Source organism: Zonotrichia albicollis, chromosome 3, assembly GCF_047830755.1.
Source record: "Zonotrichia albicollis isolate bZonAlb1 chromosome 3, bZonAlb1.hap1, whole genome shotgun sequence".
In the NCBI taxonomy this organism is placed as follows: Eukaryota; Metazoa; Chordata; class Aves; order Passeriformes; family Passerellidae; genus Zonotrichia; species Zonotrichia albicollis.
Window position 1 is genome coordinate 90,385,040 of NC_133821.1, and position 26,046 is coordinate 90,411,085.

The 26,046-nt window shown below is 49.8% G+C and overlaps 1 protein-coding gene across 1 annotated transcript; it reads right to left on the reverse strand.

Annotated features, from left to right (window-relative positions):
• Positions 1-1,536: 1,536 nt before the first annotated feature.
• On the reverse strand, positions 1,537-16,334 carry KLF11 (KLF transcription factor 11). The gene is made up of 4 exons (XM_005487206.2): positions 16,114-16,334; positions 13,463-13,717; positions 6,379-7,372; positions 1,537-4,412 (listed from the first exon to the last, which is right to left on the reverse strand). The coding sequence occupies exons 1-4, from the start codon at positions 16,153-16,155 to the stop codon at positions 4,102-4,104; spliced, it is 1,602 nt and encodes a 533-aa protein (XP_005487263.1). The 5' UTR covers positions 16,156-16,334; the 3' UTR covers positions 1,537-4,101.
• Between the last annotated feature and the right edge of the window lie 9,712 nt (positions 16,335-26,046).

A 26,046-nucleotide genomic window follows, 5' to 3' on the forward strand; every position in this document is an offset into this window, starting at 1 on the left:
TGGACGAGCACACCAAGCATGCAGGATGGGCCACCTCTGCCACCTCTGCAGCATCAGAGTGGATTCACTCTCCCAGGGCCCAGGCTTGGAGAGGATCAGTGCTGATGGGTTTGCAAGCCAGCTAAGGCTGCTGCTCAGCCCAGGGCTTGGCTGTACAACCACACAGGGTGGTGTGTGTAACAAGCAATGCCACTGTCTGCAAGATGAAACACAAGCCGATAGACATGTTTGAGCACAAATCCACTGTCCTTCAGAAAATGATTCCTTTTTATGGATTTAGAATGGGTTCAAAACAGAAAGCCTTGCCCCCAACAATGCTTGTGTCAGCACAGGGGTAGTTGGGAAGGCTTTCTTGTATGCAGGCTGTTTTCTCTCACTGGATGAAGCTGTTCCAGACTCCAGCCCCATTAGGATGTGGACTGAGTGCACCTCCTGGCTACATAGGACAGCTCAGACCGCAGCTTGGGTGTAAGGAAAAGCACGAGGGTGAGCACAGACTGAAATCCATTGCCATGTTTCACATAAACAAAGCCAGGGAAACAAAATAAAAATCAGCAAAAAAAAAAACCCCTACAACAAGTATTCTTAGGGATATAATTGGATGCTCAGAAAAATCTTCCTTGAAAAATAGTAGGGACAGGTAAGACATCTTCCCCTGGGAGACAAAGGCATTGTGACAAACTGCAGAGCCCAGGGGCTGAAGTTTTTGCTGTTCTGCCACAGCATTAAACCTGCACCTAAGCTTTCCCTTCCAGTTGTTCTCCTGAGGGGGAAGCAGAACCAGCCATGAGATCTCTTTTCACCTTCCTCACACGTGCAAGAACAATGTGCTCTTCTGTGGACAAAGCCTTGAGTCACTGCTCCCAGGTCACTCCCTGAGGGCTGCACAGACTGAGCAGAGAAAGGCTGTGACAAAACGCTGGAATCATTACACCTTCTCCCTTTCTGCTGGAAATAAACATTTCTGCAGTTCAGGAACTGGTCAGAGGGAAACAGCATAAAAATGTAGGTGTTTACTGCTGCTGTCACCATCACTGGACACCTTTTTCCCAGCTGAGACTGGGAGGTAACACCCAGCCTGCCATGTCCCCACCAGAGCAGAAAGAACTGGGACTAGCACAGCCACCTTCTGAATTAAGTTGTCATTTCTGCCTTATTTCCAGCACTCACTCCATGCACAGCTTGTGACACTAACAGAGCAGCACCCAGCACATCCCTTTCAGCTGCGGGAGGCCAGGCTGGGAGTGGTGTGGAGCTGGGAACTCTTGTTCCCAGAGAGTAGCCCCAAGGCCTGCTGGGGGTGTGCACCTTCTACCAAAACCACGAGATGAGTGGTGTAAAATCACAAACAAGTGAGCATTGGTCAATTTACAACAGGATCAAAAAAATCCAACCTTTACAGGGAAGTGAATTAGCTAGCCCCAAAGTCTTCCACTGGCCTAGACACACAACCTAAACCTGAAGGATTTACATAGTTCTGGAATGGACACCTCTGAAACCTGAAAATCCATTATTTTTTTTATGACTTAAAACCAGTCACATTACATACATTTTATTTAATAAAAGTTAAAAACACGTACAAAAATGCAGTTCCATTTCCGTAAAATATAGGCTCAAAATAAAAAGACTGAACAGTAGAGTTCAGGCAGTAAAGTGCAAAGACAGCAGCTATGCCAGTCATGCTTAATCCATAAATAACCCTTAGACAGCAGCAGGAAGGAACAGGCAGAGCAGACACAGGCACAGCTATTCACGCACATCCACAGGGAACGATCCGCACATCCCAGAGCGGGCTGCCAGGAACTGCAGGCCAGCCTCACCCAAACAAGGAGGGAGCAGCTGCTTTTCCACATGGTGACACACATACATGACACACTTTTAAAAGTCTGTATTCTCCAAGTCCACTGTTTCCCCCCAGCCCCGTAATGCAAAAAACATGACAATTTATATAATTATGACAAGAGTTCCCAAATTGTTTTCTCAGGTGAGCACCATAAATAGTCAGTCTGTAAAAAAATGAAGTGCTAAACTGGCTACTAAACTGAGACAGGACATGCTTCCCCTGGTTAAAAGCATGCAAAAACAGCATCCAAAAGCCAGACTTCTTCTAAGAGATTTCTGAGGGAAAAAAAAAGGAAGAGCAGCAACATCTCTTTGTTCACCACAGAAACTTGGAAAACTAGGTAGCAACAGAGAACAGCAACACCACAAGGATCCACTTCACCAGGCAAAGAGGTTCCAGCTGAGCCCTTTGGAGAGTCCAAAGCAAGGTCCACACACACCCACTGGCACGTACACTGGGATTACAGCACGTGTCAGTGAGCAGGGTGTGGGCCTTCACAAGGTCAGGCACAAAAACTTCAGTACACTTAGCACAATACTCCAATTTAGTGCAGTTTGAAAACTTACCACTCTTAATTATAACTATAGATTTTAGTGTAAAAAATGACATAATCTGCTTTAACTGAAACAGGTCTCTGCCAAGTCAGCACCTCCATAGGTGAGATCCATGCTTTGCCCATCCTGGGAAGCAAGACCAGGATTTCAGAGCAAAGCAGTAAAACAGAGTGCATTCCTAGTTATCCACAGTTGATGCATATAGGAAGAACAATTCTCCTCAGTGCTCAACTAAGCTTCAGTGCAGGAGTGGCTGAAGGGAGAAGAGTCCAGAAGGAATAAGCACTCCAGAAATATTTCATTTGGGGGGGGAAGCTGTCTTCCAGCAAAACAGCTGGTGCTTTGCTGCACTGTCAGCTCTGCTACAGTACACACACATTCCTCCTGCACCTGGGAATGGAGCAGTCTGACTGTGCTATGGGCATTTTGTTACTCACACCATGCTATTACAACACAGCACTCCTGCAGCCATTGGTTCCATTTCTTAACTATTATTACACTTTGTGTAAAAGAAAATCCATTCAACAGGGAGAGTGTATTGTTTAATAGAAAAGGGTGATTTTATACAAAGTACTGTGGAGAAGTATAAGGCCACATGAAGAGCATCATCAAGTTGACATCGTGGCTATTTCTTAACTCAAGACACAATTAGTATTTCCTCTGGTGCATTGATACAGGTAAAAGAAAGCCTTGAACTATAAGGTGCACAAGCATCCACAATACAAAAAAACCCTTTATTTTTTTTTATTTCTCCTCTACTCAAAAAAATATAAAGAGAGACCCACTAATTTTTCATGGGCTATCTTGCCATTTTTGCATTTTTCAGTTTATTTTGATATGTTGGTTTAGTAGGACCAAAAATAAAGCATAATTTTTAGTGTCAAAATTTCTAAACAGTGTTTGCACTTCTACCTCCATCAGAGAAGTCTGGCTCCTCCAAACTTTGCTTCAGTGGCATGTGGACTCGAGAATGCTTCTACCAACAGCCACATCAGCTTCTACTTGCAAAGGGTATGAATTCCTAAAATGTGAAGGATTTCAGCACTTGTATTCTCAAATAAGGTCATTCTGGTATGGTGTGTTTTAAAAACTACTGACTCACTTTGATCTTTGATCTACCTGCACAAGGGGGGTGCAAGAGCACTAGCCCATGGCAGGATCAGGATTTGCAAGTGTGAAAACCAACAAATATGTTATCAAATGGTAAGTGTTTATAAAACACTCTGAATGCAATAGTTTAGGTTTACTGAAAAGGAGTTTCCAAAACTCTGGGTCTCATCCAGCACAGCCCTACTAATGCAAGTAATTTGCCTGCATAACAAGACCTAAATGAACAAATACAAAATATATTTGGTATAGAAAATAGTACTATAAAAATTAAAAACCACCCTGTTTTACTGTCCATCAAAATATTAACAGCAAGCATTACAACTTTTTTTAACCTATTGCCAAAATAATTTCCAAGGAGTTCTACTTTCCTGAAGTGCTGGTGATTGCAATTGCCCAAGTACTGAAAAAAATCCAACAGGGAAGGGATGAGGAAATATGATAGATTTCTCACATAGCACTATCAACAGAGGACCTAAACTGCAGGAAACTAAAGTACACACAAACACGGGGAAAATAAAAGCCATTGCCCATTCTGCTGCTGCCATCGGAGCTCTTCCTGATCCTCAGACAGTCTGCAGAAGGCGCCTCTTCACTCTAGCCCTGGCAGGCGGGTGACGGCACGGGGATGAGCATACTCAGAGCACTGCTGCTGCTGCCCTTGGGCTTCTCTGCTGTGGCAATTCTGCTGAGCTTGCCAAGCTCTGTCTGCCAGCTGGGGGTCTTCTTGGTGGCCATGTGGCGGCGGGTGTGCTTGGTGAGGTGGTCGCTGCGCATGAAGCGGCGCTCGCACACCGGGCACGAGAACTTCTTCTCGCCCGTGTGCGTCCGGCGGTGCCGTGACAGTTCATCCGAGCGGGCAAACTTCTTGTCACAGCCCTCCCAGTTGCAGCTGAAAGGCTTTTCCCCTGCAGGACATAAAGGAAGCGTTTGTTACTTTTGAGAAGCTATGTTGCAGTCTTATCAAAGGGCTAACTTAAAATCTGCCTTGCAGGAACCAGTGAGTTCACAGAACTGCTCATATGTGCAGTCAATGTAAGATTAAGCTAAAGTTCTGTTCCAGAGAATAATAGCTATCATTTCTACTTATTTCCTTGTATCTCTCTTTAAGTGTTCTTTAATCAAGTGCGGTTTTTCAGTTGCCCAAAATCCCAGGTTAAAGAAATAGAGCCTTCATAAAGCTGCCTTATCCTCTGACTGAACCAGAAGCAAGCCCCTGCCCCCATCCCCATGCATCTGTATCTCTCTGGCTGCAGCATGTCATCCACAAATACAGGAGGCAAACAGGAAGCCTGGAATGGTGCCTCAGTGTCCTGCTGCTCCAGTGATCCAGTCCTGCACACAAACACACGAGCAAGCACTCCCGAGCAAAGCCTGTCCTGCCAGCCCCCAGAGACCAGGAATGGCAGCAAGGCTGCCCACATCAGCTGCTGCTCATCCTGGGCCACTGCTGGACATCCCACCTGTCCTGAACAACCACAGCTGCAACTACGGCCTGCAACTCCCACAGGGCTCCAGGTAAACATCCACCATGTGGCCCAAGATTATGGGGACACTTTGAGGCAGAAGAGAAGGGACCCAAACAGAAAGGACACCCCACAGGAGTGTTCTCATTTCAGGTGTTGAGAGTAAAGTCTGTGTCCTCTGGATGTGCTATGATCTAGCTAGTCAGCGTGCAGGGAAAAGGCAGAAAAAGAAAGCTGAACCACTCTTCCTCCTGATCCTGTAATGGGAACTGGCTAGTGAGGGGTCAGTGTGGGGTGAGGGGTCAGTGAGGGGTCAGTGTGTTTCACCTGCCACTGTATCTTAACCATGATACAGGGACACACCCAGGCTCCCTATGGATCAGCCACGTGCACAAAGCAAGGCACTTGCTGATAGTCTGTTTATCCTGGAGCACCAGGTTTAATTCAGTGGCCTCTCAAGCCAGGAGCAGAAGCATCATTCTACCTCTGAACTATGGTTTACAAGAATTATCAGCTTCATGTAGAGGTTAAGCTCTTTCCCCAAAGGAACTGTAAAGACAAGCTGCCAAACTAATGCAAATCCCATTACACAAGCTGACATCCAATAAACCAGTGACTGTAGGTAACAGCAGCCAGGGGAGAAAAGCCAAGGAAAACCAAAAATAGACAGAACTATTCTATACCAATCTCCCACCATGCCTATCCTTCAACATCAAAAATAATCCCTGAGAACTCTAAGTTTTAATTTAACAAGATCCTGGAAGCAGAAAAAGGCTAAGTAAAACACATGTAGACTGTTTACCCACTGACACAATTTATGGAGCAACCACTTCATATTAATTACAATTAATTTTCATTTACTACTAAAATTCCCCTTTTGCAACTGAATAAACTGTTACACTCTCATAGGAGCTCTGCTTCCTAACACAGCAGCCAAAAATCTCAATGCATTCCCATTTATCCTACAAAAAACTCTGGGGGAGCAAAAAAACCCCAAAGAAACAAAAAAAAGCAGTTTCTGAGTTTCTCTTTTCTTTTACTCATGCGACAATTAAGACCAACTACCTGTACTGTGTTTTGCCTACACCAGACCTCGCCATGCTCCAAAACAAGGGACTTGCACAATTCATTTCCATCTAGTCCAGATGGCAGGATTCCACTTAGATCTAAACACACGCACACAGACGGCAAAGCTTCACTCCAGCTAAAGCCTGTGAAATTCAGCTAACACTACAGGGTCAGCTCAGGTCTCAGAACAAAGTACATCTTGTTTTGCCTGTCCATGGAGAATGAACATTCCTTCCACCCCCGAGATGAGCAAAAGCTTCCCCATCACCTGCTCCTTCCCTTTCCCACCCCCTCCATGCAAAGAGGAGCACCCCACACAGGCAGAGCCCCCCTCACGCACCGGTGTGGGTGCGCAGGTGGGCCTTGAGGTGGGAACTCTTGAAATAGGTTTTCTTGCAGCCGGGGAAGTCGCATACGTAATTCCTCCGCCTGGAGAAGTCCATCTGGGGGGCACAGGTCTGGCCAGAAGCGATGAACACGGGAGCAGGGGCGAGGGGCAGGAGCTTGGTGCTGCCCACAGTCACCAGGGCCTGCGGGCACGGCGGCGCCTGCGGGACAGCGGGCTGTGGCAGAACCAACATGACAGTCCCCTGAGGCACAGAGGGGCCCATGAGCACAGGCTGGGGGAGCGGGGCTGTCTGGGGCAAGATGGGCTTCATGGGAGCTGAGAGTGCTGGAGCTGGAGGCTTCACATAGGCATTAATCATGCTGCTTTGTCCATTTAAAGGGATCATTTGACAGAGAACCTGGGGGCTGGAGACGGGGGCAGGTGTCACTGGGGTAGCTCTTTTTTGCAAGTCATTCTCACAATTCTTTGGTAAGTGGGTTTGTGGCGAAACAGGCCGGACCGGCAGCTGCCCTTTATTGGTCACAATATCACTGGAGTCATGTGCATAAGGCTGATGTGCCGGAGAGGTTTTGTCGATTAAATCATCCGCAGCCCACGTGTCCTGTGGCAGTCTGGAATGTTTTGGGTCATCCGCTTCACACCAGTCTCTGGAAGCGCTGCAGCCCGAAGTTACCTTTGTTTGCTCTTGCACGGCAGGAATGTGATGGTAAGCAGAACTATCACCTGTGTGCCGTATGACACTTGTTGCCATGGCCCTGCAGGGCGGAGGGGCAGGGAATTCAGAGATCACTGGCTTCTGCCTGCACGGTGGCCCCACGCTGGGAGCAGACGGCCTGGCTGTGGGAGAGGCACCGGTGGCTGAGGTGACCGAGCAGGCAGCTGTGTTTGCCATGACTGTCCTTGGTTTGGAGTAGGTCACCTGTGAGGACAGGAGCGTGGCTGCCGACATCTCAACGAAGTCAGGGCTGTGCGGAGGGGTCATGCACTGCAAAAAAACCCGTAACAGTGTGCATCAGTGTAATTCCATGGCACAGTTTTCCCCTGTTTTCACTCTGAAAAATAAAATTACATGCCCTCTCCCAGATCTCAATGTGCCTCTTAGAACAAACTGAATAAAGTCTACTGCTGTGGTTTAATCCCAGAGGGCAAGGCAGTCCCATGAAGCTCACTCATCCTCCACCCCCAGATGGATGGGAAGGAGAATCAGAAAAAGCTAAAACCTATGGGTTGAGATGAGAACTAGTTAATAATTCAAATACAGGAAAATAAAATAATAAAAATATAAAAAACGCAGATAAAAAAAGAGAGAGAAATAAAGCTCAAGAGCAACAAATGATGCAGAGTACAACTGCTCACTACCCACCTGGCCTGATCCCAAGCAGTGACTGGCCCCTCCTGGCCAACTCCCCCCAGTTTATACACTGAACACTATGCTCTATGGTATGGAACATCCCTGTGGCCAGATTGGTCAGTAGTGTCTTACCCATGTTCTCTCACAAGGCTTCTCCTCCTCACTGGCAGAGCAGGAGACACTGAGAAGTCCTTGGTTTAACTGCTGCTGAACGGTGCTTACTCTAAAACATCAGTGTGTTATTAATGTTATTCTTACCTTAAATCCCAAACACAGTACTCTGCCAGCTACTAGGATGAACACTAACTCTATCCCAGGTGAAAACAGGACAATATCCACCCAATATTCTATGCATTTACATCATGCTCACACTTTTAAATACATCCCAAGTAACCACCATTACTTTTCTTGTCTTTTGATACAGGTATCATTCCCTTAGCCTGTGAGCCATCCCTCTAAAACATCTGCTGAGCTCATTCATGGATTGCTTTGGGCAGGACAGGACAGGACAGATGGTGTGTTATGTTGGATTGCAGCCTACTGAAGTTAGTTCTCATTCCATCACTGCTGTGTTTGTCCAGTTTCATCAAAGTTTGTTCTTCATGAATGTGGGTGATTCCTACTGTAATACCCCTGATGTTGCGTGTAGCCAGCCCAGCAGTGGTGACATGAGTGTTATATGGCATCATATAACAGTGCCATCATATACAGTGTTATATGGCAATTAGCATCATACAATCCAAATCACTGGCTGCTCTCACACAGAACCAGATCCCCTGGAACAAAACTTTGGACTTCCCTATCTTCCCACATTACCTACCAAGTGCACCTAGGTCCTTGAGAACAGCAATCCCATGGATGGGGCTGTCATTGCCTGATGCAGGAATAACTCTGATGGTTTCCCCAGAAGCTTTTTTGTGTGCACTACAGGGACTTTATCCCCTTCTACACTATGCAGAAGTTTTGCTTGAGCACAGCTGGCAGATCCTCTAATGCTGACTGCCCAGGCAGCCTTTGCTAAATGTGTATCCCATTGTTTGAAGGTGCCACTACCCCTTGCTCTCAGTAACAGTCTGTTCTATCATGCAATTTTCCTGGAGACTGGCACATGACAGGGTATGTGATAAACCCACACAATGCCATGCTCTTTCACCCAGGTGTCTGTGAGGTTGTGTTGGAAATGAGTCCCCTTGTCTGGCTCAATTCTTTCTGGGGTGCCCTGTTGCCATAAGATCTGCTTTCCAAGGCTCAGGACAGTGTTCCAGGCAGTGGCATGGAATAGGTTTCCAGTTATCCAGTGGTTGCTTCCACCATCATAAGCACATGGTGCTTGCTTGCCTGGGTGGGTTTGTGGGAGTCTGATAGAGTCCATTTGCCAGGTGTCCCCATAATTGTATTTCAGCCATTGTCCTCCACACCAAAGAGGCTTTAACTGCTCGTCTTGAATAACTGAAGTGTGTGTTTCACAACTATGGATAGCCCAACAAGAGTGTCCATGGTCAAGCCCACCCCTTGATCATCACCCCATCTACATGTTGCATTTCCTCCTTGATGGCCTCAGATATGGGCTCACCAAGCAATAAATAATTCACTCTAGAGAATCTTGCCAATCCAGATCCACCTGAGCCACTTCAATCTTAGAAGACTGATCCACCCATTGGTTGTTTTAATCTTCCTTGGTGGCCCAAGTCTTGGGTACATGAGCATCCACTGATGTACCCTTACAACCAGGCTCTCCACCCAGGCAGCAGTACCTTGCCACAAGGCAGCAGCCCAGATGGGTTTACCTCTGCTCTGCTTCCATCACTGCCACCACTGCACCACAGGGCATCTGCCACCACCCGTGAATCAGCACAGAGACAAAGCATTGGCTGTTCTTCCTGTTCAGCAGTGTCTAAAGCCAATGTTCACCTCTGCAAAGTAACTCAATTCACCTTCTCCTTCAGCAGTTTCTGTAATTTTTTGTAGGCTACACCATACAGCCACTTTCCATCTTCAGTGCTTTCCTACAACACAGCAGGAATCTAACAGGGCATACTGTTTCTCATTTTGGGGTAACTTATTATACAATAGAGTCTCTTCAGCATATGTCATCTCCTCACCAGGTGGCATCCAGGAGTCTGCCCTCTCACTAATCCCAGGAGTCTTGGAAGTAATCACTGAGATTTCCTATTTGAGCACCCAGTGTGACCAGCAAGACCCACTCATTCCACACAGCATCAGCTACAGGATGTGTAGGAGACCCATCCTTTGCACATCCAGCTCAGCACCAGGAATCAGGATGCCAAGGGAGCTGTGTTCAGTACCAATCATTTCCAAAGCAGCTGGATGTAAGCTGCCAGTATCTGTTTTACAGCTGGAATACAGTGGGCTTCTGATCCTCTGTACCCCAACTCCAAAACTCTAGAGGCTGACCCAGTTCTCCCCTGTGCCTTCTACCAGAGGTTCCAGGTAGGGCCACTTTCTTTGGCTGCAGTGTAGAGCACATTTTTTGTATCTTGTCCTGCCTGGACTGGCCCAAGGGCTAGGGCAGAGTTAATTTTCTGCATGAATTATCTCCTGTTTAAGTTGTTCAAAGGCTTGTTGTTGTTCAGGGCCCCATTTGAAATCATTCTTCTTCTGGGTCACTTGACAGAGAAGGCTGACAATCAGACTGTAATTTGGAATGTTCATTCTCCAAAACCCCACAATGCCTAAGAAAACGTGTGTTTTTCTTACTAGCTGGTAGAAGTGTATCTGTTATTTTGTTAATCAAATCCATTGGGATCTGATGACATCCATCTTGCTATTTTATTCTTAAAAACTGGATCTGCTGGGCAAGCTCCCGGACCTTACTTTGTTTTATGGCAGCTTTCACAGAGATCTGGACTATTTTCTTCCCTTTCTCAAAAACTTCTGCTGCTGTATTGCCCACAGTGGTACCATCAATATATTGCAAGTGTTCTGGAACTGGATTAGTCCATGGCGAATGGTTCAAAGTTTTGCCATGTGGGTTGGGGACACTGACTTAATCTGGATCTGTGGGTGACTGTGCCTTGCTCATGTCATAAGAAACCCCTCTGGTACAGCTAATTCCCTCAGGTAGCAGATGTGTCTCCCCACAGCAGCCCACCTGCCCAGGTGACACTGCCTCTTTCCTGAAGGGATACCTTTCCTTCACACTTGACCAAGTTGCCTGCACAGGCTGAAGACTTGTGACATTTTTCCAATCACCTCGTCAATGCTCTCTTCCCTAGGAAGTCATCCCAACTGCTAGGCTTCCCTATCTCCTAATTCCAGCTACTAGCCCCAGTGGAGCAGCCAGGTGATAATGTGCACACCTGGACAGCAGCTGAAACCTCATCACATCCCTCAGGGACAGGGACTGAGTGGTTATCTCTTGTTCTGTCTCTTCCTCCATCCAGTTTTTGTGATGGCCCTGCTTCATCCTCCTTCACTAAATGACCTGACTTTGGTGTCCATTTCTTCTTGTGTACAAGGAAACTGATAATGGCCCAAGCTCATCATCCTCTGCCTCAGCTGCATCATCCCCGGCTGGGGTCTGAGTGGTCACACTGCATGTGTGATGCCAGAGTCTGAGCAGCCACAAACAGTTGCTTAACCCTAAACAAGACCTGAACCACATCCCCAGCTCCTGCTCACTCACAGACCATGATTTCAGCATCCCAAGGATATTAAAAACTTCCAAAATTCCCATGCCTGGAGAAGAAGGGGAAGATTGTGCATGTCTTCTACACAGGCTGGCTCTCTGTGGTAAAAAGGCAAACAGTGTCACTATTAGCAGCTTCTGATAGGTGGCTCCCCAAGTACAGAGGTGATGACAGAGGAGCTGAGAGCATGAAAACCAGATAAGTTTCAAGGGCAGCAGTTCTGTGCTATCACATAATCCAGTGTTACAAAGTACAACAAAATGATAACCTTAGCCCAGCCCCCAGAGATGATACCATAACACTATGGGGAAAATGCACAAGATGTAAATTGTTACATAACACAACAACCCTGATAGCAAATAATTCAACACTGTGATCAACAACTAATAAAATGAATCCTGATAAATTTTTTTCAGCACAGTCTGGTCAGACCTGTCATAGAGGAGAATCAGAAAGATAAAACTCATGTGTTGACACAAGAACAAGTTAATAATTGGAATAAAGTAAAATATAGTAACAACAATTGTAATAATAATTACAGGGAGGTACCAAAGAGAGAGAGCAATAAAACCCAAGAGAAACAAGTGGTGCACAGTACAATTGCTCACCACCCACTGGACAATGCCCAGGTCCTTCCCAACATCACTGGTCATCCCAGTTTTTATGCTGGGCATGACACTCTATGGTATGGAATATCCTCCAGGCCAGTTTGGATCACCTGCCCTGGCCATGCTACTTCCCAGCTTCCTGGGCACCTCCTCACTGGTGGGAATCTGAAAAGTCCTTGACCTGGGTGGGGTAAGCACTGCTCAGCAACAACTGGAACATCAGTATGCTACCAGCATTATTCTATTCTAAATCACAAACACAGCACTGTGCCAGTTACTAAGAATAAAACTTACTCTGTCCTAGCCAACACCAGGACACCACATTGCCTTATCTCTTGGCCATTCTGATTAAGCTCAAAAGTGTATTAATAAAAGGAGGGCAATGAGGCAGCTGTAAACCTACATAAGACACTGCAAGTATACTCACTGCACCACAAAAGTCTTTCATTCCTTTCTCCTCAGCAATGGGCACAGCTGTAAGAGGCTATGAGCAGAATAAACAGTCCAACAATAGATAGCACTACTCCACTTTTCTATTTCAAGCTCCCAGCAAGTCCTAGATCTTTTCTCAATGATTACCTCATCGTTTCATGGCTACCTTTTAGATAAAGACAAATGAAACTGCTCTGTCCCTTCTTATTCATCCATTTCTCTCTATGCTGTCTTCCTGCATCACCTCTTCTTCCTCCTTTCCCACTGAAGGGTATCTCCTGTGCTGCTCCAGAGACAGTGTCAGCACTGAGCAGCAGGAGATATTATGGCAGCTGCATGTCAGGCTGCTCTTATCTCAGCCTCTTTCCTCTACTATTCCCCTTTTACCTGGCAACTGCATGCTAGATGCCTACCGGTTGAAATGGGCCTTAACACTCTAAAACCCTAATGGCATCAAGCCTTTTTTGAATACCTACTTTTGTTGCAACATAAATTGAAACAAAAGAAAAAAAATTGGATTCAACCAACATTAGTCAGCTGGAGTAGACCAATGTCTGGAGAAATAACAGACTACATGTACAAACACATAATACAGAAACTAATTAAATTGCCTATTTCATAATGGCAACGTGTACTTTCTCTTACAATGACCAGTGAAGCATAACATCATCAAGGGCCTTTTTTCATACAGCGCCTGCAGAAATGCTGATGCCAAATCACCAAGGCTCACTCTGCCATTCCTACTCAAAGTGCTCCAAGGAACCTACAACAGCCATCTCGACATCCCTGTCAAATCCAATAACCGGTCAGCAAGGGCTTTCACACCTAAATTTAACAAAAGCCTCTACATTTGCTACACCAGAGACAGCAAAAAACCACAAACTCAACATGCCCACCTCACTACTCTGTGCACAGCACAGGCTGTGGCAAAGGGACACCTGAGCAAGCCTGTCTTTTCCAGCCAATTTAAAGCATTGCAGGGCTGTGACACCCTCGTGTGGGGCATATTTGTTTGGTATTCATGCTTTTCTTACCAGTGTGGATAGACAGTCCTTTGGAAACTCAGCCGGAGCCTCGGCGTGCATTGTGAAATCCCCAGAATCCGAGAAAGGCGTGAGGGGCCTTATCTTTAATATGTCACCTTTCTGTGATCTTTGCCCCCAGGAGCTCATACAAACAAGGGCTTCAACAGCTTCGATGTCGTTCTGCTCCAGGGTGCTGCAGGTGGACCTCTCGCTGTCATGGCGCTGCCGCTCTCGGATGGACTCGTAGATGTCCACAATGTCAACCTGGGTGCAATCGGATTACCGGCTGTTAGCACGAGTCAGACACAGAACTGACACCACCCACACACTGTCTGCTCACAATGAAGGTCAACTGAAACAGATCCCATGCCCGTGGCAAGACTTTTACCAGCTGGCTCATCTCTCACTCTCCCCCGAGCAGCTCGTCTCCACACTCCCTTCTCTTAAAAAAAAAAAAAAAAAAGAAAAAGAAAAGGAAGACATGTGATTTTCCAGGAAAAGAACAGATACATGTGTGGCTCACATTTCCAAGCTTACTTTCCTGGATGACACTGCTCTGAACAAACACACCCCATGCTTCCATACAAGCATAAAAGAGGAAAATCCTGACTTTGAACCTTGTTTAGAGAAGGCTGTTTCCTGAATCCAAAAGACTATTCAGCACTAATCTCATTCTGGAAACATTTAGAAGATAAATTTCAGCTGCCGGTAAGATGCTTTAAGGTATGACCGTTGACTTGGAGTACTGCACATCACAAAAGATTTTTAATCTTATTTTTAACAGGGAAGCCAGGATGGGGAAAAGATGGAAGGAAAATAGTTTTCAAAGTACAGTGGAACTGTTTGCATTGTACTTCAGAAAAGCCTAATGCTACATAGGTGCTAGGTATCTAAAACACACTCTGAGTAAAACGAAGACAAATGTAATCATACTGACTTATTTCCAATTGCAAGCATCACAGAATATTTTTGTGTGCATGTGTACACGTGCAAAACACTTGACTTCTCTGCACAAGGATATCCAAACTTCACAAAGCTCTCACAGTGCTTGGCAGTGGGTCCAAAAGCTATGCTAGCCTGATGGGTTATTACTCACATGCCAGCTCAGTCTCAGCTAGGCATCCAGGCTCCTCCAGTCTTTAGACACACCAACTAACCTGAAGGCTGAGATTCAGAAGTGTGGACCAAGCCTCTTGAGTCTACTGCTGTTACACAGAGTGTTTATGTACTGCAGGAAAAAGGTTTTAACTCTAAAGGCAACACCACACAGTGAGCACAGCCTCAAGCCCTAGAAGGAATTCTACTTATTGGGTAACAGCACGTACTCTAAGTCAATGAGTTTTGTTACTGAGTTAAGTAATGTGGGATGATCCTTATTGAACAGTGTCACAAAGATGGAAAGCTGTGTTTGCACTCTAGGGATGTGCAGGCAACCCTGCTAAGCATCACGTATCAAAAATATTGGTACTGCACTCACAGAGGACTTTCACCTCAAACATGAGGTACGAGGCATGGAGATGTCACGATCTGGGGGCTGGAAGGGGTAAAAGCAATTAACACGTTGGAGAGAGACTTCTAAGAATTTCCAGTGAAAAACGGTGAGAGGAAAACACGGATGTGCGCCTACAAGCCTGGCACTCAATGGCCTGTGACACCGGGCCACGCCAGGCGAGGCTCGGCACCGAGCACAGTCTGCCAGCGCTCCGCCAAGCGCGCCTGCAAGCAGCCAAGCCCACGGGCTGATATTTTCCAACCCTACGTTTCAGGACAGAAGCTTTCCCTGAAGAGACATTAAAAAAAATGTGCCTCGCTTCCTCAAAAAAAACCCCGAAATCCAAAAAAAAACCTCACAAAAAAAGCTCTTTCTGCAGACGAGCGCTGCAGCGCGGGCTCGCCGGCTGCTGCCAGGGAAATGGGCAAGCGCGCCGGGCGCCTGTCCTCACATCACCCCGCCGGGAACGACGTGCGGGATGCGGGCACGGGCAGGGACGGGCGGGAGGCGGGCATAATGGGCACCGGCAGGGACGGCGGGATGCCGGCAGGATGGGCACGGGCAGGGACCGGCGGGAGCGCGGGCAGGACGGGCATCGGCAGGGCGGGTCGCTGGCGGGAAGGATGGGGCACGGTCAGGGAGCATGGTGGGCGGGCAGAGCGATGCGGGCAGTGCGGGTCGCTCCCGGGCAGGACCCACCGTGCGGGCAGTGCGGGTCGCAGGGCAGCGGGCGGGCGGTGCCGGGGGGCAGCGCGGGTCCCACCGCAAGCAGCGCCTCCCCCCGCCCGCAGGGGCCCCCACCCGTTCCCCGCCCCACGGCGCTGCCCGCGGCCGGGCGGTGCCACCGAAGGGAGGATGGCGCGAAAGGAAGCAGGAGGAGAAGGGGGCGGAGGGCAGCTCCCACCCTGCCGCCGCCCCCGCACGGTGGCTGAGCGAGGGCCGCCCCCCTTCCCTGCAGGTGACCGGAGCAACACCCGCTCCTGAGGGCTCTGCCCTGGCACTGCCGCCCCGCACCCGACGCCCAACTAAACCGCTCCCCGCCGGGTGAGTAGCGGTCCCGGCCGAGGGACGGTCCCCGCACTGTGCCCGCCACCGAGCACGTGCCCGCGATGCACTGGCGCTGGCCATCCCCACCGCCCCCGCTTCCATCCCTCCCTCCGGTGCTCACCGCGGGCGCATCTCCCATGTCCGAGCAGGGCGAGCCGTGCATGGCGCGGCTCGGGCGGGCGGCGTTGGCAGCGGTGCTCCCGGGCAGCGGCAGCGGCGGCAGCAGGGGCGCGCACACAGCGGCGGGAGCGGCACCCGGCAGCGCCGCCTCCTCCCGGCCCCGCCCGCCGGGAGCGGCGCGGCCGCGCGCTGGGGGAGCGCTCCGAGCGCGGCCTGCGCCAAACAGCGCGGGGGGAGACGGTCCCGGCCAATCAGCGCCCGCCGCCGCCCGCGCCCGGCCAATCAGCGGCGGCGGGCGGCGTGATCGCGGCGTGCCGGCGGGAAGGGCGGCGCGTGGGCACGGCCGGCGGGAAGGCGGGGCGGGGGCGGGGCTGGCAGGGGCGGGGGAGCGCGCGCTGGAAACTGGGGGAAAGGTCGGGGGCGGGCGGCGGCCGGGAATGCCCGCGCGCGGGGGGCGGGGCCCCCGCTGGTTCCCGCCCCCCCCCACGATGCGTGCGGCGCGGCACGAGTGCTCCCGCCAACCGCGGGAGCACCGCCGGGCCCGCGGCTTCCCGCCAACCCTGCCAGCTTCCCGCCAACCACCGCCAGCTTCCCCGTCTGGGAACGGCGCCCCTGCTCCCGCAGCTTCCCCGTCTGGGAACGGCGCCCCTGCTCCCGCAGCTTCCCGCCACCCGCCGCCAGTTTTGCCGTCGAGATCCTGCCTGCCACGTAGGACAGGGAAGGGGTCGGGTGCCTGCCCGGCCACGGCACTGCTTTACTGGAAAAAGGATTTGGGGCCACAAACAGCCTTAAATCTCCTCCCAAAATCTGTGAAGGGTCAGTGTTATGGATCATTGAATCCGTTGGTGTTGGAAGGCCTCCCCTGAGCCAGCCCAGAATGCAGCTCTTAAAAGCCTTCAAGTCACAACATATATTCTATTAAAAAATGTGTGTTGTTTGGTTTTTCCTGTCCCCAGCCCTTGTTTTCATTTTCCAGGGGCAGCCGAAGTGTGTTGGCCCAGCAGGATTTGTGGTTGTACGGAGCAGCACCAAGTGCTGCTGGGGCAGCTCTGCATCTCACAGCCTGCCAAGGGACAGGAAAGACCTGTGTCCCCAGGGGGGTCAGACCTGTGTCCTGCAGGCCTCCGATGGCTGCTGGCTTTGCCAGCACTATCCCAACCCTGCCCCTTCCCTTATGCCTCCTAGACACAGAATGAGGACATAAAAAAGCATTTTATCCTGCTGAATTATCTCTGTTTGTTCCTTCCCTGATTTCTGAAGACGTTACATCCTCTGGTATCCACACAGAGAATCATCTTGAACCTCTGGGCACCTTCTGCTGTCAGCTTCATTTTGCCACTGGGGTTTATTTTTTCCCTTACAGTTGCTCCAAATCTCCGTCCTTCCCTGCTGCCCATGCAGTTTCTAAAGCTTCACTGCACTGTGCTCATCCCCGCTCTCCATTGCTGCAGATTTCCCAGCCCTGGCCCATCCCAGCCCACCAAACAAGGAGAGAAAGGGATCTCCCTGGCCAGCCCTGTGCCGTGCAGGGGTTTCCAGCAGCTTTCTCTCTGTATTTGCGTGAGACTTGCTGTGCTGGAGCCCTGGCCTCTGCTGTGGGATGGGAAGGAAAATGCTGATAATTCAAACTGCAAATCGAGTTCTGACATTGAAGAGTTTTGTTCACAGAAGGGAGTCAGTTGTGTGACAGAGAATGGAAAAAGTTTGTGAAAATGCTGTCAGTGACTAAAAAGCACAGCTGAGGTGGCACAGTGGGGACACGGGGTTAGTGCCTCTCAGTTGCATGGATCCTTTTCAAGAAAAACCTTTAGGGAATTGTAAAACTAGGAAAATACTGTTCTATTTTGCATGTTTTCCAGTTCTGCTGTCGTTGGGAAGTGACTTGTATTTTTCTCCTTGCTGCCTGTTGTAACACATGCAGCTCCTGCTCAAAGCACTCACTCGCACAGCCTTGGTCACTGACATCAGGGAGTTTTCATTGAGTCAGAGCATCAAAGGCAGCACAGCACCTCGCCAGGGAAGAAGCTGTCACAGGGCAACAGAGTGGAATCATTTTTCCTGACTCCCAACAGGGTGTTTCCCATGTCACACACCACAGACTCTGCCCATGTGTTCCAGGTTCCCCAGGAGTGCTCGCTACAGCTCGTGGGTGCAAGACCAGTTAAAAGAAATGATGCTACAGGTCTGTACTCCAACTTGTGCTGCAGGGAAAATGTGCTTGATTGTGTTCTCCTTGCTGAGCTAAAAATGGCAACTCAAGTTTTTTAAATAAATCCGTGGAACTCTTACCAAAGTCATCTAGTTTGCCTTTGCTGCTGCCAGCTGAGGCAGTGTTAGATGAGGAAGGAGCACCTTCACCCTCACATCAAATATCAGGGATCTGAACCCCCCAGAGCCTGAGCCCCAGCCCTAGCAGCCTTAGAGCTTCTCCCTCTCTCCCAACTCCTACTTCTCCCTGCTTACTTTCCCTTCCCAAGGCTGCATCAAGGTGAATAATAAAGCAGTGAACATTATCCTGCTTCTTTGTACTTGTGCCTACACCCACTGATTTCCCCGTGGGTTTCACCCAGCAGCACAGCTTCCTGAGCAACACACAGTGAGATCCTTGGGATGATCCATGCTGGCTGCAGGGAGTAACCTGGAACAAAGCCCAGGTATCCTCAGAACTCTGTTCCAAAGAGCTCAGAGCAGCCTCCCCACGTCCGTGACTGTGGGATGCCTGGCTGTGGCAGGGTGACAGTCCCTGCATGGCTGTGACAAGGTGGTGTCCCTGCATGGCTGTGGCAGGGTGATAGTCCCTCCCAGCAGGGCCATCCTGCACCAGCCCCCTCCCTGCAGTGCTGCTGCTGTGGCATTCTCTGATGGGGCTCTGCGAGGGCTGTGGGGTTTTATAAAGGGCTGTTTGACTCAGATCCCCGGCAAACACTTGAGAGAAAAGCTGTCTTTGTTGGAGACACACAATGCCTTTGTTCCGAGGTAGGAAGGAGCAGATGTGAGTGGCTGCAGTGCAGGGTTGAGAAGGCTCTGCTCTGGTTATCTTATCCTTTTGGCTGGGATGACAAGAAAGAATCAAACATCCTGTGTGAGTAGCAGGGAAAATAATTAATACTGGAGACTGAAAATAACAAAAGGTCATGCAGGCAGCTCTCCTCCATTCCCTTTTTGTAGCTAATTATGTCATAAACCATTCAGAAGAGACTGAATGGGGAATATTATGGGCTCAGACAGTTTTCCTAATATTTACCAGTAGTTAAAAATAGACCAAAGCAGTTGTCTGGGGTGCAGCTCTACAGTTACTGCATTTTGGCAGCAGCATCTGAGCTGGCTGCATACAGCAGCAGGCTACAGTAGCAAACACACAGAGCCTAGCAAATGGCTAAATAAATATAGATATCTGTCTAAATAAATATAGATAACTACAATCAGTGCTCCTATGCAGGGGTCTTGAGAAGATACATGGGAAGAAGTGAAAGACTGCAATAGGATGCTTGTGGTGAGACGTGTGAGGATGCACCTCTGTCCCCTCTCCCTGCTCTCTTGCGAAGGACAGGGCAATCAGAGCTGCCACAGCCCCAGATTGTCCCAAACCATGCTGGCTGGGCAGGCAGAGGAGAAATGGCCCAGCAGAGGTCTGGCTGTCACCAGCTGATGGAAATACTGCAGCAGGCCAAGGGCAGGAGCAGGAGCAGGACAAGGACCTGAGGGGTTCACCCAGGGGAACAGCAGAGATACAGAAAGTATCTATAGTCAGAGTTATACACAGGGTATCTCTGAGAAATAGTGGGGGAAAGGGATAAAACGGACAACTATGAAGAACAGAGATGGGAAGAAGAAGAGAATAAAAGAAAGCACGCAGACCAACAAGGAATATTTCTTGGTAGAATAATTTTGGAATACAGAAGTGATAATAAATCCACGGGCTTTTACAAAGACTGGTCTGGCTGACACGAGTGTGTGTGAGGGCTGTTTTGGGGAGCTGCCTCTTTGCTGTGGAGCCAGCGGGTCCCGCCGGGCTCGGGCTGCGGGGACAGGGACAGGGACACGCTGCGGGGACAGGAACACATTGCCGGGACAGGGACACGGACACGCTGCAGGGACAGGGACACGCTGCAGGGACAGACACACGCTCCCGGGACAGGGACACGCTGTGGGGACAGGAACACGTTCCCGGGTCAGGGACAGGGACACGCTGCAGGGACAGGGACACGCTGCGGGGACAGGGAGACGCTGCCGGCGGAGCCGAGGGCAGCGCGGGCCGGGACTCGGAGCCAGGGCAGGGCAGACGTGCTGTCCCCGCTGTCCCCGCTGCGTGTGGCAGCTGCCCGAGGCACATCTCGCTGGTGCCGGGTGTCGGGTGGCGCAGCGAGCCCGCTGTCCGCCTACGTGTCCGCCAGCAGGGACAGCAGGGACAGACAGACAGCAGCCCGCGCCCACAGCCGGGACAAACCAGGCCCTCACGGGCTGGCCCCAGCAGCTCTGAGCCAAAAGTCAAATTCTTCCTCGCCTGCATCGTCGGTGCTCGCTCTCAGAAGCAGATTGAGCTCTGGTGCATGGGTGAGCATCCAGGGAGTGGGACACAGCCAGCACAGCGTAAAGAAACACAGCCGGCTTGCAACAAAAGGAAAGGCTTTAAGAGAAGAGCCACAAAAACTGTTTCCTCCTCTATTTTAGACCCAGTGTGCTGATAGAGTAAACACATGCTGCCATTTTTTTTCTTCACTCCCAAAAATATGTTTCTTCACAAAAAAAATATTAAATGCATCAAAGACTTTGTGAGCCCTGGCAGTACTGCAGGGAGAAATCACCTCGCAAACAGATTTGTTATGAGTATGTGAAACATAGTGTGTACTGAACTAAAAGAATCCAATCCACAAATACTGATTACAGGTGTGGACTGTCCACAGGTCTGCTGTAATAGAAATAAAGAAGTGACAGTGATAAGTGTGACATACTAGTGCACCATCTGGGTTTTCTACTGCTGCTGCTATTTGTGCCCTGATCTTATTTTAGAGCCACCAGGAGTTGGATTCAAAAACCAGCAAAAATTAAAATTTTAATTTTATATTTTAAATTATTTATTTGTTTAATTGTTCTTACTGCTTAAGAGGATGTCTTCATTGTTTTCACTGTTCCCTTGACCTCAGCATTACTGTTAGCTAAGCCTACACATATTTTCTGACACACAGTACATTAAAGCATTAGCTGTGCTGATGGACATTCCCCTCTTTTGGTCATCTCAGGACTTGTTGGGGCAGGCATCAGGCCTATATGCAAACATGTGTTTCATCCTGAGTCACCTTAACAGCCCTGCAGTGTTTTCTAGCAGCCCTCAGGTGCTGGAGGACATCCTGTGTGACCAGAGACTGACTCCTGGACCACTGGATGTCGTTCCTAGGGGATATTGGCACCACAGGGGCAGCAGTGGCCTGGCATTGGCAATGCTCCCCAGTACCAGCCCTGGCATCTCCTCTGGGACATTGTCCATGGGCACCCAAGTGTTGTGCAGCACCAAGTAAGGAATGGTGCCAATGGTGGTGGTGGGGATGTGGTTGCTAACCCATCAGCAGGTTTATTTACAAACTCCTCACCACCCACTCTGGCTACACCATCACCTCCTTGCAGCTTCCTTGGGCTGCGCTGTGCCCATTCCCATCTCTGCTCCTGGGTGCAGGGTCTGCATCCTGCTCACTGAGAGCTTCCTTTGCCTCCCAGACACCCCAGTGGGCAGAACAGCTGAGCTCCCACAGACACCTGCAGCCAGCCCTGCTCCCTCAGGGGTGCAGGGTTTCTGTTTCCCTCTCCAGTGCCACGTTTGTCCCATTGGGCATCACAATGCCAAGTGCTGGGGGGCAGGGAAAAGCTGCAGCTGGCAGGACAGACACCAAACCCAGGGACAAGGACATGTCCCTGGTGAATGACAGCCAAAGCAAAGAAGGCATGAGCTGAGGAGATTGCTTGTAAAGGTAACTCCCCCTCAGTGCTTGCACTCAAACTATGCCATCAATGATTTTATACCCTGAGCAACCTCCTCCATAAAATGCTGAATTAACTATATATTGAGGGACACAGTCAAGTATAGGATTTTACTGCTGAAAAATACATTTTCCATTAATAGTTAAGTAAATTAAAAAGCCACCTTCCAAGCTGTTTTGGGGAGAAATGTCAGTGGCAATTGAGTTGTTTAATAGTTTAGATCCCTGTTCTAATGTCTGAAGGGAGGAATCTCACCCCAGCAATGGCCACATCCCATCCCTGCCCCAGCTGAGGAACTGGAAAACTGCAATTCCTGTTGTTGTGATACTTCCTTGGCAGCATTGCTAGTCATACATGACTCAGTCAGCTCCATTCTCTCTCTGGGCTGCAGAACAGACCGTGCCTGCTGTTTGGATCAAGTATCCAGCCAGCTTGATGCTTTTTCTCATAACTAGTGCTTGCCTGGACTTACTCACTGCAACTCCCCTTGTGCAGTGGAGATCCTAACACCTTCCTTCAAAAGCACTTTCCTACTTAGTTTTACACTATTTACTTTAAAAGGACAAGGAGTCCCTACTTTTTTCCCAGCATGGGTAAATCCTTACATCAGCCTTGGGTGTGCACTTCCCCTTCTCACTGCTGCACTGCTTCAGGATGTTAGGAGGCACAACAAGATAATGTGAAATAAACTCGGGTTCCGATTCTGTGCTACAGCTCTTCTGTGCATAGCTGTGCTATTTTCCCTTCCTGAGTGCAGGCAACACTGTTTGCACTCAGTTTCTTTCCCCTCGGGCATCCTTCTACGGTGGCAGCAGAGCAGAGAGCTGAGCAGGCACCACGTCTGGCAGTGCTTTTCCAAGGGGTGGATGTTGTCCAGGGATGCCCCTAGCTGCACATCCCACTCTGGGCTGCTGCTCTTCTCTTCCCCATGGCTGCAGCTCACCTGAAGCAGTCCCAAATCACCACCTCATCTCTGATCTCTTGCTGTTATTTCCTCCAGGAGAGCCAGCACAAGACAAAAGGCACAATCCCAAGCACAGGAGGAGTTTCAGAACACCAGGAAATACTTCACTGTGAGGGCAACCCAGGAATGGGTTGCCCAGAATTCTGTGGAGTCTCTGTCCCTGGGGATATTGAAAAGCCCTCTGGGCAGGGTGCTGGGCAGCTGACTGGGGGTGGTTGAGCACAAGAGTCGGACCAGGTGCCCCCAGACATCCCTTTCAACCCCAACCATTCAGTGACCTGGGAAGAGTCTGAGGCTGAACATTCACAGTCAGTTCTGCTGGATGGGAAAGGCTCTGAACTGGGGAGAAACATTTTTACGTTTTTACCCCAAAACCTTCCCTACACACCCAGTAACTTCCACCTTACAGCCAAGCTGAGCCTTGGCTGCAGCTCCTTGTGCTCCACAAACACCACCCCACCTTTTCTCCTGAGCGACTGACCCAAACAAGCTGAGTTGTGAACTCCCTGCCTGAGTACCTCAGCCTGACTGTTTGGGCCAAACACAGATTTGCCTGGTTGGTAGCTTGGTTTTTGCCCCAGCTCAGGTCAAGTCCTCCTCCTCCCTTCATCAGGGCATGAAATCCCAGTGCTGCTGCAGCCAGCCAGGTCCCTGCTGCCCACATTTCCCCCTGCACTTTATGGCATTCACACGCTCTGTCACGCTGGATTACATCTGCCCGAGTGCTGTCGTCAGGGAGCTCAAATATGGTTCATGAAAGCCTCAAGATGTACCTTTAGAGCAAAATAACAGCAGGGTAATGGGTAGATGTAATGCAGCGTGAAAAAAACCTTGAGGATCAGAGAGAGAGGGTTTTCAAAGCAGGGTGATGGGGGAAATTCCTCCAAGAAATTAAATATTGCACAATTTGATGGTGTTGAAGAGCATCATTAACCCCCAGCACTTAGGAGCTGAAAGATAAACCTAAAGAAAAGAAAAAGCACGAAGGAGAGTGATTTAGGGTCAAAATCATCATCTTAATTTTTCTTTCTCTTGAGATATCTTTCAAATTTTCAGTCCTGGAGGAGGGCTCAAAATTTTCCTTTGAAAAATACAGTGGAAGTCAGAATGGGGTCTTGGGGGTGCTGCTGGCCATTCATGGGGCAGCACTGTGGTCTCTTGCCCTGCAGCATGTACAGAGGAGCAGGGACAAGCTGTGCCTCTGCAGAGAGGAGGTGGATTTGGGCCCTTCTCTCACCAAAACCCTCACATCTGCTGAGGCTGGGCAGCCCAAGGCATTGCAGCAGCCCCCAGGGCTGGGCTGGGGGTCACTCACAGGCAAAGCTCTGGACAGGGCTGCCATGAGAGGCCAGCTCATTTGGGAACAGCCATGTAGCACAGCAGGGGGTGATTCAGGCAGCAATGGATTGGTTTTTAGCTTGCCATCTCTGATTTTATAACTGTCTCCTTCTGTCTCAGGCATTACCCTGACCTGAGGCTTTGTAGACAGCAGGTCTCAACCAGCCTCTTTGCCTGCAGCCTGGGCTCTTGTTTAAGCACACAAAGCAGAGGCAAGTGGGAGGGCAGGGGCCCTTTAGGACATCCACAAGATGGGGAACCCAGCACTGCTGCTCCCCAGAAATGCTTGGTCAGCACTGGCTGACAGGCGCGGAGCATTTCAAGTGAGAAGCTGTGGGAACACAATCTGCAAAGCCGACCACTGTGTGATCACTTCTCCTTTATTTACTTATTAATAGCTCACCTACTTGTTTAGGAAAAAAATCAAGCAAGCCTTATCATGACAAGATTAGAAGCACCATCAAACCAAGCACTGGCAACAGCCCCTCCCTATGCCCCTGGCACAGAGCCAATGCCAATCCCTGTGCTCCTGTGCCCTTCTCCCAGACACCTGTCACCCCCTGAGCAGGGCTCAGCACTGCTCCCTGTGTCCCTGCAGACAGCAGCTACTCCAGGCTGTCTCTCCAGGCCAGGACTGGGCTCTGTCTGGGCATGTTCTGATGGCTGGGGCAGGCAGGCTGGCTCCATCCAAACTCCTGGGCAGTGGCAGCAGGACAGTGCCCTGCTCAGCCCAAACCAGCAAGCTCAGAAGCTGGAAGAGCAGATTGAACAGGCTGGCAGGGCCAGCACTGCCTGGCTGGGGCTCCATCCAGCTGTCCTCTCCTGCTGGACACTGAAGAATTTCCCTGGTGCTGAGCAACCACAGGACTCCATTCACTTTTCCCCAGGTCACTTCACCCTGTCCAAATTTCACTCCAATTCCCACTGTCTTTTTCAGTCTTTTTCAGCCTGGTAGCAGCAGCCACCAGCACAGCATGTTCCACCACCCTTCACTGCTGTAATCCCTGAGCCCAGGGCTCTCTCTCCTCCAGCTGTTCAATCCCCAGGACACCCAAATGCTGTGTTCCCACTCATCAGAGCCGCTGCCAGGCTTTCCTCTGCCTTCTTCCCAGACTGCAGTGGTGGTGAGTGACCTGCAGGCCTGCTCTAGGCTCGGGATGCCACCTGAAGTGACCAATTCTGCAGCAGGGACACACCAATTCAATTGACACTGGTCACCAGCTGCCATTGGCACATGCATCTGCAGCCTGCAGGGTGGCCGTGCTGGAGGCATGACAAAATAAATTCTGCTTGAGCCAGAGGGCACACCAGCCACCCAGAGCTGAGTGCACAGGTACACGGATGCATGGGGCAGGGCAGCACTGCCCTGTGGGAACAGGAACCTGTGGGATGTGCCAAAAACCCCACAACCACCCCAACCACAGCAGCTAGTGACACCAGCCAAGGGAGGAAAAAAGCCAAATATTCCTTCTGCAGCATTGTGAACTATGCAATGTTTCCAGTGGCATGGCAGGATAGTCCAAGGACAAGCAGCTAAACAAGTTCTGAGAACTCACATATTAGATCAATCTAAATATTGTCTAATATTTAATAATTCAATTGCAATAATGGCTCCAGTGATCTAAAATACAAACCAAATTGAGGAGCATCAAAGCTCCG